Source organism: Uranotaenia lowii, chromosome 3 (assembly GCF_029784155.1).
Source record: "Uranotaenia lowii strain MFRU-FL chromosome 3, ASM2978415v1, whole genome shotgun sequence".
NCBI classification, from domain to species: Eukaryota; Metazoa; Arthropoda; class Insecta; order Diptera; family Culicidae; genus Uranotaenia; species Uranotaenia lowii.
This window is the reverse complement of record NC_073693.1, coordinates 77,088,734-77,108,081: the sequence shown is the minus strand read 5'-3', so window position 1 is coordinate 77,108,081 and position 19,348 is coordinate 77,088,734. Positions and strand designations below refer to the sequence as shown.

At 31.4% G+C, this 19,348-nt stretch overlaps 1 protein-coding gene across 2 annotated transcripts in view; it reads right to left on the bottom strand.

The window, feature by feature from the left end:
* Window positions 1–3,124: 3,124 nt before the first annotated feature.
* Window positions 3,125–19,348, bottom strand: part of LOC129756693 (dynein light chain Tctex-type 5) — a 35,997-nt gene continuing 19,773 nt past the window's right edge. For both annotated transcript variants that reach the window (XM_055753657.1, XM_055753659.1), the window contains exon 3: window positions 3,125–4,160. In XM_055753657.1, coding sequence (XP_055609632.1) covers window positions 3,992–4,160 — 169 coding nt within the window. In that variant the 3' untranslated portion in view covers window positions 3,125–3,991. The remainder of the gene's footprint in view (window positions 4,161–19,348) is intronic.

Here is a 19,348-nt window from a genome sequence, read left to right as displayed (position 1 = left end):
TAAGTTTTTTTTAACAAATCGAAGAAGAAAGATTTTATAAAAACGTATTTTTTATACAAAAGAATCAAGCTTAATTGACCAGATTATAGAGCTAATTCAAAGATGCTAACCATCGATGAAAGTATGTTCTCTAATTTGTTATCAAAAGATTCCTTATACAAATCAAGTTTACCATTCTACAGATTATCGGATGTATTTTCAAAATATTCTATGTAATTCATAAACTTTTTTATGTAAAAGAACCTTAAAATGATCAAGTAAACAGTAATAAGAAATATTTCTATTGAATTTTTCTATTAAACAAATATATCATAGAAAAAAAATAGATCATCAAACCCCCCCCCCCCCCCCCTCCCCGCATGAGGCCGTTCTTCCTACGGCCCTGCCCACAGATATAGGGGAGAGTGGGGATACTTGATCCCCTTTCCTTATTTTCACTATATCTTTTTGGAAAAATGTAGCAACTCGCCGTCTTTGACATTTTCTGACAGCTTGTAACTTCAAGTTTCTATGCTTCAAAAATTAGAACGATACTTGAACCCGTTGATGAACTAGAAGAATTTTCGTGGGAGTAAAAAAATTGCGATTTTTCTGAGACTTGATCCCCTATTGAATGAGGCTTGATCTTTTATTCAGGAAGTCCTAATCCTTGTATAAAAATCAAACAAACCCCAAGATAGAATGTTAATTGACTATTTTGGTCATGTTTGTTCTCATTTCACAATTTATAGCAGACATAAAAAGAAAATTTTATAACTTTGTCTCAACGCTAATAACATTGCATACTTAAAGGCGTTATTTTATATAATTAAGAGAAAATCAATTATTTTTGATCTTTTCTTCAGACAATTGTTCGATAAATATTAGTTCTTGGAAAAATATTAGTAATTTCGTAATCAGCAATCATAACGATCATTTCAGAAGAGGAATATGCCGTTTGGAAGGGGGATCAATTGTACCCAACTCTAGGGGATCAATTGTACCCATAATCAACATTTTAGAAAACTTTTTACTTAAAAAAATTGATAGTTTTCCATTACTTTGAAAATATGGCATTATGAAGTTCATTTTACGCTCGAACGATTGATACATTGGAACAAATATTTTTTTCATAATTTTCCCAAGTAAGGAACATTTTAAAGTGATGAAAAAAGATCTTCAAGTTACATTTTGTAAAATTTTTCAAACAAAGTTCAATCACTCAAACAATTATTTTGTTAAAAAATATTAAACTACAAACATTGTTATTTTGCTCATTTTGGCACATTTTTCTAGAACATTTGATCTTTGTAAGACATTCCAGTTTCGAGATATAGCTAAGGAATCAAGTATCCCTAGGGATCAAGTATCCTCATTCTCCCCTACAGTTTTACAAAACAAATCTCAATTTTTAAAGCAATTGTGTCCCAAATATTGAATTCCAATAAAGTAGTACTTATCTTGCCAGATTGTCCAGATTTCGACCAGGTTTTTTCACTATCTAAATATTAATTGAGTCTTTATGTATCTTGCGAACGAAATACCGTCAACTGGGGCAACATGCAACAATTTTCAACTTCAATGGCTTCTAAAAAACTTATGTTAACAGTAAATCGTATCCTTTATGCATCAAAAGTTTTAAGGATGCTGGGGCATCAAATTGGCGTAGTTAAAAAAATTATTGGTTTCTTCAGTTATTTTTATTTTCTAAAAACATGCGATTTTCACACTCCTTAGGAAATGGGGTAACTTGCAACAAACTTTGTTTTTAATGAAAAATCTTATGAACACGTACGAAAATTCATAGTTTTTAATATATTTGCGATGCTTTAAAGACCATTACGCATGACAACACCAATTCAGTAGTTTTTGGGTCTGTAAAAACAAATTTTCACATTTTTCTGAAAATAAGGATGCTGCATACATTTAGGGGTTAAATAATACTACGAAAAAATTTACAAGCTGAAATCATAAAAATAAATGTTTGGATGAATGAAATTTAAATGTTTACAAACGCGTGATGCAAAACATTCATATTCCAGCACATGGAAACGAGATTTACAAGGTATTTCTTTGATTTGCATTTTGTTGCATTTAACCCCAGACACCTAACTGAATTTTAAAAATATTCATTTAAAAAAATTGGGTGATTGTTCGAAAAATATTTTTACACCAACAATGTTGGTATAACATGAGGAAACCTGTAAAAAGTTTGTAGGTAATTTTATCAAGCCGATCCGTCATACTGGGTAAAGTTTTTTTCGGCATCAAAAAATGTTAAAATTTGTACATTTATTGCTCGATTTTTCAAATTTTACATAAAAATAAAAAACTTAAGACAACTAGCTTAAAATGCGAGAAATTATGTCATCATCATTTTGTTATCATTTAAAGATAACTTTATTACAATACATTAAATTAAAAATTGATTCAATGTAGTGTTATATAAATGTTGCATCGAACCCCGCTGTTGCATGATGCCCCGTTTGACGGTATTTTATCAACACAAGTTTTTGTCAAAATAAACATGAACGATCTTTTTTGGAAGCCTTAAATATGTTTCGGAATCGGCCGATGTGTTTCGATAAAACAAAAACAGTTTTTCAAGTGTTTTTCTTCTTGAATTTGAAGGAATAATATCGAAATTTGGCAGGATATTGGTCGTATTTTTGGGAAAGCTTCCGGATTTTACAAGACTTTAGGATAGAATTAGACCAGCCCGGCCGGGTACTTGCGGAAAAGTTTCTAGTAGGGTAACCTATGCATCCAGTTTATTAAATATTTTTGATTTTCAGTTTAGATCATCATTGGTATAGAATCCTAATTCGAATCTTGGTTTTGCATTTCAAACTAAAAAATAATTTTCCATATTCGAAACTCAAAATTTCGGAATATGAAAAGAAAATACTCAAACCATTTTGATTTGGACATGAAAAGTTTATCCTCAATTTATAAAAAGAGTTGAAACATATAAAAGTTTCATGAGTCTAATCTGAAAAATCTGAAACAATATCATCATTAAAATTCACTGGTTCTATTACGAAAAATGAAATGAAATTTTATTCATATAGTGTGCGAAATAAGAATGTGTTTTGCTGGTAGAAATATTAATGATTGAAAATAATCAAAATTATCTTCTGAATAAATGAAGCACAAGTTTACTCTCTTTGGATGAAGCGATAGGCGTTGAAGACCAACAATATGAAAAGAAAAAAAAGTGCGGAATAAGAAAAGTTTCACAAAAGTTAACCTTAGAAAATTTGGAGAATTTGTAAAAAAATCAATCAATCTTGTGTGTTAATTCTATACAGATTGGTTCCTAAAAAAAAGCAAAAAGAAAGATTAAAAATATTACTCACCAGCTCTGGAGATAATCCAATTGATTTCTAAAACTATCCTTGACATTTGACCCCTTAAAATGTGATTTTTTCCTCTTCATCTGTACCTACTAAAGAATTCGATTACATTTGAAAAAGCTATCGTCCTCGTTTTGAAGTTGACCTCGAAACCACATAGTTCCTTCGCTTCGATACTTAAATTTGTAGCAAATGAATAAATCATCATTGAATTGCAACCCCTTTCCTCTCAGCCATCCCATCTACATCACCCAGCCCAGCTGAAAATAGAATTCACTTTCGGATCTCAAAACCACCTTCAGTCATGCATTGCCTTAACCGAGATCCCCACATTCTCTCAGTGCTGTAAGTTCAACACCACAAATAAGAGTGATATCCCCTGACATGATACCCTTAAGGAGGATGCTTTATTATTCATTCTACACAACACAACCAGTAACAGCAATTCTAAACTCTGTATATAGAAGACTCAACTCAACAGCAAGTAAAACAATCTTTCACCTTCTATTAGATTCGCCTGTGCTTTCGGAAATCTTTTCCCGTCTTTCTCAGCTCTCAGCTCTCGGGTGCCGTTTTCGGATTCGAAACTGGAACTGGAAAACTATCGTTGTTGGCCTACACGTCTACACGTAGCTGCTGCATATTTGCCTCGAAATCTAGTCGAAGTAGATGGCATAAACCGTTGCAACGGCAAAAAGGCTCGGCGAGGAATCGTAGATACAGGACACGTAGCTATCCTTCTCCGGATCCCACAGGAACTGGGCGATTGATTTCAGTCCTTGCATGTATCGTTCGCCCATCGTCACAGTCACCACCAGCCGATAACTGTAGAAGAGAAAGAGAGATTTCCCAGATAGGAATCGGAAAAGATGGAAAACCATTGAAACGTATATTCATTTAAGATCCAAACATGTAAAAGCTCTGTTTTCTTGCTCCCAGGCTTAGGAAAGCTAAATCCTTCCGGTTTCCGGTCTAAGACTTGTACCTTGTATCGAGTGCACCGAATCTAGCTAGACCAGGTCTAGATCCGGACGACGGATGGAATCATGTGTGCCAGCAAAATCTAGGTAAATGGAAAAACCGGCTCAATGTAATCAGTAAAAGTGTCAGCCATAATTTTGCCCACCCTTTTGGTCCACTCGGGGTGCAAATTGGGAAGCAGGAAGCCTAAAGTTGATTGCGACGACGTTAAAATTTGTAGGCACTTCACATACCGATAGAAAATTTGAATGTAGCTGTAGCTGCACAGTGTGCAGGTTTGACCCAAAGGAATACCTCTACAGACTAGCTTTAGGATCTGAAAATTAAGCAATCATGACGTGAAGATAATATTGGATTCTGAACAAATTTTGGCATTTTTTTTTATCTTACGTACATAATGCTCAAATTAAAGCATCACTAATTGGAAAAGAGACAAAAGCTAGGATTTCTTAGAAAATGTAAAAAGATAAACTCAATTGACGAGAAAATCTTCTTTAAAAAAAAATTCATAATGCTTATTAATGCCGACGACATGAAGCTCTATTTGGAAAAAAGAAATTGACTAATTTGCTGGTTTCCAATTCTATTCATTAATATGACGGTATTAAACATTTTTGCGATTTGAAACTCAAGCTAAAAGTTAACTCCAAAATGTTTGGCTTCAAAGTTTTGAAAACACTGATAAGCATTTTAGAATGTTATTTCTCCTAAGTTAAACAACTGTTGTATATTTTTCTATTTTCAAATATTTGACACATGAACAGTAAATACTAACGAATAACAGATGTGTATTGCGATGAATTTTCCTTATTTGATTACTTCTTATCATTGTTCGTAAAGCAACGAGAGCTCCGAAATGGGTGTATGACACTATTTTGAATTTTGACTGGTTTTTCAAAGACTTCATGGAGAGAGTAATATGATATTTAAAAATAAATAACTCCTGTAAAATTAGGTACGAAGTTATACCGAATATAAAAACACATTTAATTACGAATTATACAATTTATTTGTCAAAGTGTAGTATTTTAGGCAATTTAGAGCGAATAATTTACTTCATTTGTCAGCTCCATTGAAACCAACGATATTTTTACTGTAAATATCACGGAAAAATAGGTACAATTTTTAAATTTGCTCATTTTAGCAGACGGTTTTTGCAGCTCATTAATGTTTTTTTACATAGATTTTCACTACTAACTTTTTCAAATATTTCATTTAAAAAGCTAGAAACATTCAATGTGTTTAGATGAGCCATGTTATGATTTCTACAGAAATTTTACAAAATTATGTGGATTTCAAATACAGTTTTTTTTGGGAAAATCTTGTATCAAAAACCTAAAAAAAATATAAAATTTTGAAATCTACAAAATCTCATATGTTTTGAAGTCGCAAAAATAAACAGATTTTGGTCTTTGTTATTATTCTACGTCGTTATAAAAATTAGATTAATTTAAATTTTCAAAATGGTTAAAATAAAAATAATTTTTATAAATTGTTTCTAAACCATGATTTTTAAACGTGTGCATATTAATAAAAAATTATAACACCGCTCTCAAAATTTGAATGAAAATCAACTTTTCGAACACGACGGAAAGATTGAGGAAACATGAGATTCAATCATCCTCAAAAATTTGATAATTTTTAGGAACAAAATGAACCAAAGATGTTATCATAGCATTAAACTTGATAAAAAAAAAGTTTTACGAAACCTTAGAAGATAACGAAAAAGTTATTAATTTCAATCGTATTAAAAAATGCTTTATATCTGTGGTGGAATCCATTATGAAAGAAAGAGATAATTAGACTTAATGTATTTATTAATGTGTTTATTTATTCAAACCTTCTTACGCCAAGGCGAAGGTGCTGAGTTTTGAACGGGCAGGTCCCAATTGATCGGCTGAAAAATTAACTTGTTCATAATATGGTCCATCATATCTTCTCTGTTTCTAACATCTTCTAGTTTAGAATTATCATCTTTTTTAAAAGTATGACGCCATTTCTGCCATGCCAGATATATTTCTTGTCAAGTAAATCTTTAGAGTCTCGGAGCTCAGTGAGAATTTATAATGATAAAGGAGTTAGTTCATCTCGAATCATTATATTTAAAGATCTACCATTTATGGAAAGAAGGGTCAATGTGGAGTTGAGTTTTCTAAAGGCACGCGTTTTGAAGAATAATTCCTCATTGGAAGAAGTTTTTTTAAGTCACTATAATTGGTATAAGGGGATCCATTAAATTTTTGTTAGAAAATAATCTATAACAAAACTCAATCTGTTTTTCATGAATGGTAGACTAAGTATTTGAGTGATTTTACAAAAGACATTAATCGAATTTTCATTTTTGACAAATGGGACCCTTGAGATCATGACATTTGTAGAGATTGAATTTTTACTCACTTTCTGCAACTGATTTTCCAGCTTTGCGATCTTGTTGGAAAGAAAAGATTGCTTTTTTTAGTTCAGACACCTACATTTTCACGCATTCCATTTGAAACTGAATTTTGATCTGTTGAAATTATTTCAGTTTTGAATCTATCAATGATGGAGTTTTGAATTAATAATTTTAGAATATGTTTCAGAACAACTTGGTTTGCAAATTAATACACGGAAATTAAAAAAAAGGTAACATTTACCGAGAAGCAGAGGTAATTTTTTCCACCCATTTTTCTCGGTAAATTTCATTCATCATTCACCTAGCAGAAAGGTAAATTGAACCGTTTTTTCATTCACCTAGTAAAAAGGTTAATTTTACCTTTTTGGGATTCACTGACAAAATAGGTACATTTTACCGGTTACTCATTCACTGACTAAAAATGATCTATACCGCCTTTGTTATTTTTTTTAACGAAAAGTTAGACAACTCAAAAGGAAACAGAAGTCAAAAATTGAATATTTTATTTTGAAAAATTGTATGACTATGAAAAAATTTCAATGAACTTTGGAAAAAATTTCCACACTATTAGACATTTCTGCAACAAATTACCCCAGCTATATTTGACATAACTATTGCTCCATATAACTGTTATATATGCGAAGTTCGAACTAGTTTACTTATACCCTTAACGATAAGTCCGAATTATCAGACATCGCGATTGTCCACGAAGTGAGATATGTATTGTGTATAAATAAGAAATAAAGATATGAGCAAGTCTCTTTTGTTGCTGAGAACTCAACGCTTTTACAACGTGTGTTTCATGAAAGGAATATCTATTTTAATAACATATTTCTATATTCAATTTGGATTGGACAGACACAGACGCTATTTTTGTCGTTAAATGTTTCTAATTTAGTAATGAATATAACCATTTGGTCTGAGAAACGAGCTCTGAATAATATTTAAATTTTTTTATTTAATCAATCCAAGTAGAAACAGTAAAAACCTGTACCAAATCTCATTAAAATATCTTTGAAATTATATATTTGAAAGAAAATGAAAACAAAAATTATTTTGTTATATCATCATTGAAAATCAGTTAGTCATTTATTTGCTTTATATTTAAAAAAAAAAAAAGTGATGGTGTGTCCCGCCAGCTTAGCTTATAAATTTGGTCCGCCCGTTGAAATTGTTGGCCAACCATGCTCTAGATCAGTTAGTGGTTTTCACAGTTGCCCCTACCGCCCCTTGGGGACATTGAGAGCTTCCAGGGGGGAGGTGAGGTCAAATTTGAAATTTGAGTGGCGATGGAAGGGTTCAGGGCGCGGTAAGGTCGTAGATTCAGTGATAGATTTTTTTGGAAAAAAATGAAAGAATTTCTTCAGTTAAGAAAATTTTAATTTTAAGTTCTTATTTTTCATCTTTAATTCAGTTGATCCAAAAATCAATTGTGCCATTTGCCATGGATAAACTATTAAGCTATCCGGTTATCACTAACCTTGCCGGAATTCTATTTTTTACGTTATTTCACCGGCTTGATAGAAATTAGTTTGAATTCAATAATGCAAATTATGGTGAATATATAATTTTATTTACCGAAATTTCAGATTTTATATCAAAACAAATAAATCAATCTGTTTAAGTTATTGTCCAGGAAAGCTTACATAGAATTAAGTGTTATGTTTATGCAAAGTTGTTATGTTTGGTTATTTTTCATATCAATATTTTTCACAAATTTGCATTTTCCTTTCCAACGAAATAGTATATAAAAAATTAAAAAAAAAAACCACGAAATATAGTTTGAAATAAGAATAATCGTTTGGCATTAAATCAAAATCGAACATTTTAACACATTCCTAACCCTTTAGCTCTGAGGTTTATTTTCAAGAAATTAACAGTAAGCTGGCATTCTTCCCAATGCTGGCTCTGAGGGCCTTATATAAATTTGAATGAATTTTGAGTTAAGCCTTACAACAACACAAAACCAAAAACTAATGATTTTTCAACGAGCCATTTATCATTTTTTTTAAGATTTACTTAAAATTTGTACAGGAGGGCGTTAGGCCTGATAATTTTGAAAAAGGAGGCGGTGACAAGAAAAAGTTCGAAAACCACTGCTCTAGACCGAAGTCATTTCATGCTACGACACTATATGATGTTCACTGAAACGTTCATTGGAACTAATTTTGAATAGCCAATTTCGGTTTGCAATTTAATAAACCTTTTGTATTGAAACTCAAATCTTGACACTCAAAACTCGACATCTTCTTTAAAATTGTTTTTATAATGAAGTGTATCTTAGCAAATTCATCCGTTACTTTTTGACAATTAGATTTGTGATTTTAATAAAAAAGTCTTATACATCATCACGAATTTTATGCAGATACAAAATGTTCTTACAGCAACCAATTATATTTTTTGTTTCAATTTTGTTTAGTGTTTCTTTTTTTAACTTCACAATCAAAAGGAATTTGCAAAATAACACAAGGCCACAAAATTCACATGTTTCTGAAGGCAAAGATTTAAAATAGGAGCTAATTTTGATTTATTTTGGTGCCATTAAATTTTTGAAAATATTTCTAAATATTTATTTAAAAAAAAACTCTGCACTCCTCTGACCAAACTATGAAACTGTACCATCAATTTTAAAATAAAGGTTTTTAACAGCTTTCTCCATGACCGAAAGTATTTTTGACATCTACGAAAAGAGTTATGAATGTTTATATTTGTTAACGTTTCTTAATTCTGTGGAATAATAGATTTTCAACGATTTTTTTAAGCAGCACAAACTAAATTGAATTTAAGAAATTTAAAAAAAATAAAAATCAAATCGTTTTGCAGACTTGAAAATAATTTTTTTTTAAACCAAACATTTCTTTAACTTTCTTCAGTAAAGCTGAAATGATTTTTATTCAAAATTTAAAAAAAAAACGGAAGAATTTTACTGAGCTAAAGCAATCAAAAAATTCTTTTTAATTCAAGCACAGTATAAGAAAAGTTCAGATACCGGTTTCCGATAGCAACTGACTATCCTCTTCAGTGAGCATTTTATATTGACCAATCGAAAACGCTTAGAGAAGGCTCACTCGTGTTGGAAAAAAGTGGAAGAAATTTGGACACTTGTAGCACATTTTGAAAATTTGACCATGGAAAAATCTTTTCAAGGTTTTTGGGCGTTGTATTTTTTTACAGTACTGTTTCTATTTCAGCCACATGTGATAGAAATCGAGCTACTTTTGCATCACAGCATGCGAAAATAGAACACGTGTTGAAAAAAAAACTTGAAGGCAGCAGGTCTTGAAAATATTTTTGCATGGTAAAGTTTTCAATATGAGCAACAAGTGTCAACATTTCTACCACTTTTTCCCAACACGAGTGAACTTGCTCTTACTGAAGAAGATAGTAAGATGCTATCGAAATTTCGGTATCTGAACTTATCTTATACTGTGTTTGAATTAACGGGAATCTTAAATTTGTTTCAGTAGAATTATTCAGCCAAGTTGGCACACAACACATAATAGAGTGTAGAATTTTACTTTTTAAGATCATGCATCATCATCAGTATATTATTCCTAAACTGAATAAAGTATAATAAAGTATGTCAGCATCAGTTTTTTCATGTAAATTTGTTAGTTAATCCGTTAACAATGAGTATTTTTTATTTATTTGAGATCTTTTAACCACCCCGGTTATTCGGGTCGTGATTTGACTAAAAACTGATTCATTTTTTAATCTTCTTTATATCACCAAAATGAGGGGGGATAAACAAAATCTGATGGTAAATTCATGTTCCATACGTCAAAATCCACCAAATTATTACCAAACATTATAAACTTTCCTCTTTTAAGAATATTTCAAGTTATTTCAAATATTAGGAGGAGAATATTAAGGAGAAATGAATCGATATTTAAAAAGAGCTAGTAAATTTAATTTCAAGCATTTTCATCACATGTCATCAATTTATTTCTATTGGATCGAATTTTCATTTTCTTACATTTTCTTGAAATGATCTTACTTTAATTACATAGCTTTTTCAACAAGGCCGACATATTGATTTCATATTTTATTTCAACCTTCAAATAATTTACGGAATTTTGAAATCAAACTATTTTTTTTTAAATATTTTTTATTGGTTCGCGCTGGGTTTTCAACTCTGAATTTTTGTGTTCTGCAGACATAATCTTCTTGAAAGCCTAATATTTAATCTAGATTTTCAAAAGAAAACTAAGAATCTACCTTTTCTCCTATCCAGGAACCAATGTTTCAATTAAAGACGACAAAATGTTCAGAGCTAATTTATAATCGTTTTATTAAGTTTTTGTTGTCTTAATTCGCATTATTGGAAGCGATTATGACTTAATAGAAAAAAAAATCAAACTTTTCTAGCCTTTTATTTTGACAACTGGAACTAACTGACACTCTATTTATATTAAATTCAATTCAATCATCATCTATGTGAGTTTGATAAATTCTTTTAAGTTCAAATAAATATGTTTTTGCTTATAGAAATTCACAATTCATATCGCGATTAAATATAATTTCAAATTTATTCTAAAAAGAGGCTTTTTTCAATCCACCCTTCACATGAGAATGAGGAACAGAAATGTATGGTTAAAAATTACCAATTACTTTCATTTTGCTGAACAATTGTTCACCTTGGTTATTTTCGGGTCAGATCTAAAATTTATCTAAACATCCGAAATTAATTTCTTTTTGAATCTTGTGATATATTAAATGTTTTCAATTTCTTTGCACTGATTCTCGTTTCCAAAGCTTTGAATTCTGGTTTTATTTAAAATTTTAATTCGCATTCGTTTTCTGACTTCTATATATATATATTAGTTGACTTGTTCATATCAAGAATCATAATTTTTAATTATTTATTAAAAACTTATCGGAAATAACAATGATTTGAAACTTTGTTTCTGATTTATTTTGAATCCTATCTGTAAAATATATTATTTTTTCGAGTTGTGTGATGGGCATGCGGAAGAAAATGGTTTAAGATAGAAATGTCCTTTTCTATTGAGTATTTTTGGTGTTGTAAATACTTCAAAGTTTAACAAACTTAATTTTCGAAATACTCTACACCCCCCCCCCCCCCCCCTTACCCCTCCTCGGTGGGTCCTTCTCACGAGCCTGTTCGGAATTCATATTTTTATTTAGATCAAAATTTCCAAAAATGTAATAATGAATTCAGATTGAACCCAAAACATCATATATAAAATACTGGTTTGATGATTGAAGGCTCTGAAACAAATATCAATTTTCAGCTCATATTAAAGTTTTGATATGAAGTTCAGAAACCTTATTGAAATTCCGAAAAAAATATACAAAATTCAAATTTCATAATGAGTAAACTTGATAATTTTAACTAGATATGTACCGAATATTCGGTCGGCCGAATATTCGGCGCCAAATACCGCTAAAAAACCGTTAAGCCGAATAGTTGAGCTAGGTATTCGGCCGAAAAGGCCGAATACTATTTTTTAAAAATTCATACAGAAACAGACTTCTCAATAATAATCAAAGGTTTGAAGAACCTCTTAGCTGAATGAAACTATTATTTCAAAGTAGTCGAAGATTCCTTTGAATTCAGCTACAGTATTTGAAAGACCCAAATACTAGTATTTCACTAGCTACTTGCTAGCATCCTCAGTGGGTTATCGACTCGATAACCCACTGAGGATGCTAGCAAGTAGCTAGTGAAATACTAGTATTTGGGTCTTTCAAATACTGTAGCTGAATTCAAAGGAATCTTCGACTACTTTGAAATAAGACTTCTCAAATTTTTCAACTGATGTTGGATAATTTTTTAAATATCCCAAAGTAATGTTGAAAAACCTTAAAAATCATCAAAAACTTATGATTTCAGTAAAACATTTTAGATGTATCCGTGTATTTAGTAAAAAGCTATCTACAGCAAACTAACTGTAGATAGCTTTTTACTAAATCGTTCAGGCCTGGCTGTGTGGATACGTGTCGTTGAAAGTATTGTATGCTTAAGGTTAAAAATCATCGTTCTTCTTGGCAACTATTTCAATGACATCTGGCAAAAACTAGACATTGATCTAATTCGATATAAAAAAGAAATTTCAAATAGTTTAACACATGTTTTGACATGTTTTGTACCAGATTTCACTGGAATCCAATCTAATTTGTGATTAACGTCCTAGAAGCGACGATTCATCTGATGTAATTTTAGCTAATGGTGACATTTTGAAGATCAAAGAGACCTCTACTTAAAAAAGATCTGGTACAACTGGTTTGAAATAATCGACTTAAAAACATGAGAGACATTAAGATAGCAGAAATAGAAGATTTCTGTTCGAAATAGCAGTAGAAATCAGAGTATTTCTATTGAAAACTCAATAGAATATTCGACCGAATATTCGGCCGAATATTCAGCCGAATATTCGTTTGGCCGAATAATTGAAAAGGTCAATATTCGGTATTCGGCCGTTCGCCGAATACCACTATTCGGTACATCTCTTATTTTAACTCATTTATGAGCTTTATCTAAATTTTCAATATTAAAGCTGTATCTAAATTCTACACCAGAAGTTGCGAAAAAAAACCGTTTGTTTTTGGCAACATTCGATTTTGTCATGTCGTGTTGCCAAAACCGTACGGGGTTTGTATTTGAATCTAAGTAACGTAATCCGGTGTAAGATTGATCACTTTTTTCAAAAAATTTCGATTATTTCTTCTGTTAAGGGTAATGTGGCATATTTCATATTTTTGAAACCAGTATTAGACTCCTATGAATGTAAAACATGGATGCAGAAATTAATTAGACTACTTTAAATTTGATTTAAAAATCGTTTTCGTCTCTGTTCAGAATTTGATGCTTTGGGGTGATATTGATCAGTCTCTATTCTGACGGTTTTAACGAGTTTTCTTGATCATAAAGGATACAAAACACCTTCATAATATTTACATATGCAAGTTTATCAATGTTACCTTGCTTTTCAACGTTTTCTTTTAAAAGCATTTATAATCAAAAAAAAAAAAAGAACAATGATGTTGCATACATTTGGGGGCAAAAATTATAACAATTGCTAAATTGTTTAAGCTTCAAAATGCAAATGCAATTTTAAATTCACACATTTCCTTAGGTGCTCTCATTATTTCCATTTTCGTTTTTTCATCAAAGTTAACCATTTGATAGGGTTCCTATCCATTTGTCTAAAACGGGCTTAGTCTTGGAAAATGTCCTCATTTTTTTAAAATCAAAAATTTACCATTAAATGACTATAAAAATAGCACTAAAACTATACCTATACAAAGAAAAAATGTTGTTCTTTCACATTCAATGACCCTTTTGCTTCTTAATGCTTTTTGGTATCATCAGAAGAGCTGTTTGTTGCGAGCCTTGAAAAAAAATATATTTTAAGATTTTGTAAATACATTTTTACTAACAGAAAATAATTTCGAATACAAATCAAATTTTGCCTATTTGATACTCATTTCATAGGCTTTCAAACGTAGAAAACAGTTTTCAAAAATTCAAACTATAGACTGAGTTATTGATGATAATGTGGAAAAATTTCCTGCTAGTCAAAGTTACCCCGATGATCAAAGCCACCCCGTTTTACGGTACAAGTTTTTTTTCCTAATTTTTCCAATGTTTCATATTTGGAGCATAACTCAAAAACTGTTCTACTGAGATTTTTTAAATCAAAATCCGGATTCAGCGCCCGATTTTAAGTTAAAAAATGTTGGTCGATTTTTTTCAAAATTTTGATAACTAATGTAATCAAATAAACATGACCAGGATAAAATAAAAAACTCTTCGTTCACCTTGCAGTTGCGTTACACAAATCATCTTCAGTTTTATTCATTTCATCATTCTGCGCCATACTATAAAAATATTCCAACATAAAAAGCATCCCTTTTCTTATCCTTACTCTGATTCGTTTCCTCATCCGGATCTAGATCTTAATTCTAATCTAGATTCAAACCTGAAAAAAATCACTCATATTAAACGGAATTGTGCCAACGTAAGAACTTAATTACTCAATAAACACACGACGTATTAAAGGACACGACACTTAACGTTCTTACAAAACAGAAAAAGGATTCAAAATAACCTTTTTTGTCGACCGGTTTCGGGCTCGATGTTGCGCATCTACAGGACGATATCCGACCTGTAGACCTGTAGATGGGCAACATCGAGCCCGAAACCGGTCGACAAAAAAGGTAATTTTGAATCCTTTTTCTGTTTTGTAAGAACGTTAAGTATCGTGTGCGTGTCCTGTAATTCGTCGTGTGTTTATTGTGCCTGAAAAAAAATCAAGGAAAAATTGCTTCGTGTTTTGACTGTAAGTGATACAGTTTGAACTTTTTGTTCGTTTCATGTACTTCTTAATAATTTTCTTGTTTTTCATATTAAGTTCCCATGCTTTTAAAAAAATTGTGTAAATATCTTCAAATGTATCCCGTTAAGGAAATCTTTTTTATTGATAATCTTTTTGTATATCAGTTAAGGTGTGGACATTTAAAAAAACGATGTTTAAAACCATATTGATTGAAAGTAAATGTAAATATTTAAATCAATTTTGACGGTCGCCATGGATGAAAAATAAGCGCCACTGCCAAATGTTTTTTTTGTAATTAATTTTTTTTAATCAGTGAACATGCATGGTGAAAACGACACTTAAAGTATGATTTGTTATGTTTGCTGTATAGCATTCAGCAAATTTCCACAAATTGAATTTATCAATCCTAATTATTTTCAGCTCTCGTTCAAGTTGGTTACGATCATAAAAAGTGTCCCCATGTCGTTGTAATTAGAGCGTGTGTGTGTTCGGTTCAAATAATTTAATGAGCAGCCAACGTTTTTCAGAATGGAATTTTAATCGAATTTGTGTTTACCAACTATTTACTTAACGCTCCATCACCGTTTGCTAAACACGCGAAAGATTAAATGTTTGTCGACGAAGAAATATGATGTTAGGTTAAGGTTGCCAGAATTTTTTGCACTCCCATCCGGGCCTAGCAATTCCGGGCATTTTTTCAAAAAAACCTGGCAAAATCCGGGCATTGATTTCAATTTTTCAAATCCAAAAACCGGGCAATAACCGGGCAAAATTTAGGTGTTATTATATGTAAAAGCAAAGAAAAAATGCAAAAAAAAATGAAATTAATATTTTATTAATTTAATTACAGACTTCCAAAAACTTTTTGGAACACTTAAATATTTAAAGGTTTATAAAAGTAAATCAGCGAAATTATTTGAAACAACCGTTGAAAATGTCCATACCGTCAGTCGATTTTGCTGAAACTTACTCAAAAACTTTGATTTTTTTTGGTTTCTTTGTGAAAATTGTGAAAAAATCCGGGCAATATCCGGACTTTTTTCACGATATCCGGGCAACCGGGCCGGACCGGACTTTCTCGAAATTTTGCATCAAATATCCGGGCAAACCCGGATAAAACCGGGCAATCTGGCAAGCTTATGTTAGGTTCTGGACCAGTAGATAGATAACGGGGTAAATTTCCTTCCTTTCATCCGATTTCAATACCAGGTTTGTGTACCTTTCACCGTGTACAGAAAGTACGTAAAGGTAAATGGGAAAAGGAACATCCATCCGCTGTTTGCCATCGGGAACAGCATTACCAGGGAGGAAAATCTGTATGTGATTTTGTTTTATCTGAAACCCGAAAGCACACGTTCTCATTCTTTCGACAACACATCCCTAAATAAGCCAGGAGCTTCATTTCAGTCAAACGAACGAACCACTCCACTCACTACATTCCACTCCACTCCACTTCCACACTGATGATGCTGGTGTTTTGTAACTTAATCTATCTTTGGCGTTGTTGTGTAAAACATGTTTGTGTTTTCCAGATTTCTGGGGATTTCCTTCTCGGTAGCTCGGTTCTGTTTTGTTGTCGCCGCCGGGTGACGATGAGTTTATATTGGCGCTTTTGCTGTAGCCAACAAATGTAGGATATAGGGTACCTACTGTTAGAAGAACCAATTCGAAAAAGGAGGTATATTGGAACATGATTTTCCGTGTAAGTAGGTTTGTACCTATTTGATGAATAGAGAATAGATTCCATAGGTGATGAAAAGGGATCGTATCGATAGGAGACTCATTGAATTTGTTCTTCGATATTTTGGAGAAAAAAAACATCATTGCATCGAACTTAATTCTTAATACTGCATCACATTTTTAACTCTTATCCCTGCTCTAATAAATTCGCGAAATCTTTAATTTTGCATAATTATTTTACATAGGGACACTTTGGAATTTTCAAGTATAAATTTGTTGCTATTGGCTGAAAACGATGTACATATCTTTTTTATTTCTCCATCGGTTCCATCTAAATATTTTTCCATCTCTTTCGAAAGTTTGATAATATTGACGCTCCAGCACTAAATTTTACTATGCAAATCCGGAATTCTGACTTCCGAAAGCTTCCGACAATGCACAGTGGTGCAGAACATCAATCTAGCTGTACGAAATTAATAGCGCCCAGGGCTGAAGAGATAGACATTTGATGTCTTCGACAACATTGTTCAGTTTTGCATGGAGCACATTCTTGTATCAAAGTTTTTGCCGAGGGGTCCACCGATAGCGAGATAAAAATGATAACCTTTTTGTTTTTCAAATTAGAGCTTTGATGTCTTCGACAAAGTTGTTTATCTGATCAAAATACATAAGTTTGTTGAATATGTCAAAGTCCTATCACATCACTCTCTGGAGTTACAGTAAAAGTAAAAAAAATCTCTTGAAAAAAACAGTTTTTTGAACCTGACACGTTGTAGATTGGATAAAATGGTTCGCTGTCTTCGAAACAAAGTTGTTACAAGCCACGATCTACAATTTTTTCATACATTATGATGGGTTTAGAGGTTGCTGAAGCCCTATAGAAAGCATTTAGTGTATTTTATTGGCAATTTTGCAAGGCTCGTCCATCAAAAAGTGCACATTTTCGCAACACCTTCTTTTTTGTGATTATTTTTAATGTTAAGCGGAATCATTTCTATTTGAAATTAGCGGGGAAATCGGTGGAACTAGTAGAGATTTGAATGATTGAAAATACACTTTTTATATAAAAATTACCTATTTTACTTATAGAAAAAACGTTGAAAATATTTAGTTTATTAATAAAATGTTACAGTTTTCTTTTATATATTTTGTTTTATTAAAAGATATTTAAATTCGATTTTTCAAATCATTTGAACTTAAAAAAAATTAATGGAACTAATCTTTTAAATTTAGTAGAGCACTACTGTGTACTAGCAACCCCGGTTCTACTATTAGTTTATAATTTAGTGCTTTACCAAATTTAACAGATTATTTCCATTATCTTTTTTTTGAGTTTAAATGATTTGTAAAATCGAATTTTAATGTCTTTTAATAAAACAAAATATATAAAAGGAAACTGTAACACTTTATTAATAAACTAAATATTTTCAACGTTTTTTCTATAAGTAAAATAGGTAATTTTTATATAAAAAGTGTATTTTCAATCATTCAAATCTCTACTAGTTCCACCGATTTCCCCGCTAATTTCAAATGGAAATGGTTCCGCTTAACATTAAAAATAATCACAAAAAAGAAGGTGTTGCGAAAATGTGCACTTTTTGATGGACGAGCCTTCCAAAATTGCCAATAAAATACACTAAATGCTTTCTATAGGACTTCAGCAACCTCTAAACCCATCATAATGTATGAAAAAATTGTAGATCGTGGCTTGTAACAACTTTGTTTCGAAGACAGCGAACCATTTTATCCAATCTACAACGTGTCAGGTTCAAAAAACTGTTTTTTCAAGAGATTTTTTTTACTTTTACTGTAACTCCAGAGGGTGATGTGATAGGACTTTGACATATTCAACAAACTTATGTATTTTGAACAGATAAACAACTTTGTCGAAGACATCAAAGCTCTAATTTGAAAAAGAAAAAAGTTATCATTTTTATCTCGCTATCGGTGGACCCCTCGGCAAAAACTTTTATACTAGAATGTACTCCATGCAAAACTGAACAATGTTGTCGAAGACATCAAATGTCTATCTCTTCATCCCTGGGCGCTATTAATTTCGTACAGCAAGATTGATGTTCTGCACCACTGTGCAATGGAATGAGAAGTACTAGATTGTCAGTAGTCTGCGTTTCGTTGCCAGTTCACTAACGACATTTCGAAAAAAATATTTAAATTCACAATAATTTTTGCTTAAATCAGAAAAATAATAGTGCCCAAATACACAATACAAAGAAATTTGAATAGGAAATCATAAATCATGCATGACAAAGAATCAGTAATTACATGAAGAAATCAGAATCAAAATTGAAAACTAGTAATAAGAGTATGAATTGAGAATATTCAGAATTACAGAATCAAGAACTCACTAATTACACAGAGGAACAGTTTAATTTTTATGTGCAAAACTGATTTTGGAAGAGTTTAATTCCCAGAATTCAAATCTTCTGTCTAATTAGGTCTATCACCTTTTGTTTCGGTTATATGCCGTTTTGATCAAAGGTAAATCTGTTTTGAGTAAAATCCATATAAATGATGAACTAACAAAACTGGATGTAAACAAAAAACTGAATAAATAGTTATGGATATATTCGTTGTCCTTAATTCAATCAACGATTCAGGTTTTTATAAATATTCTAGTTTTTTTTTATTTTGATTAA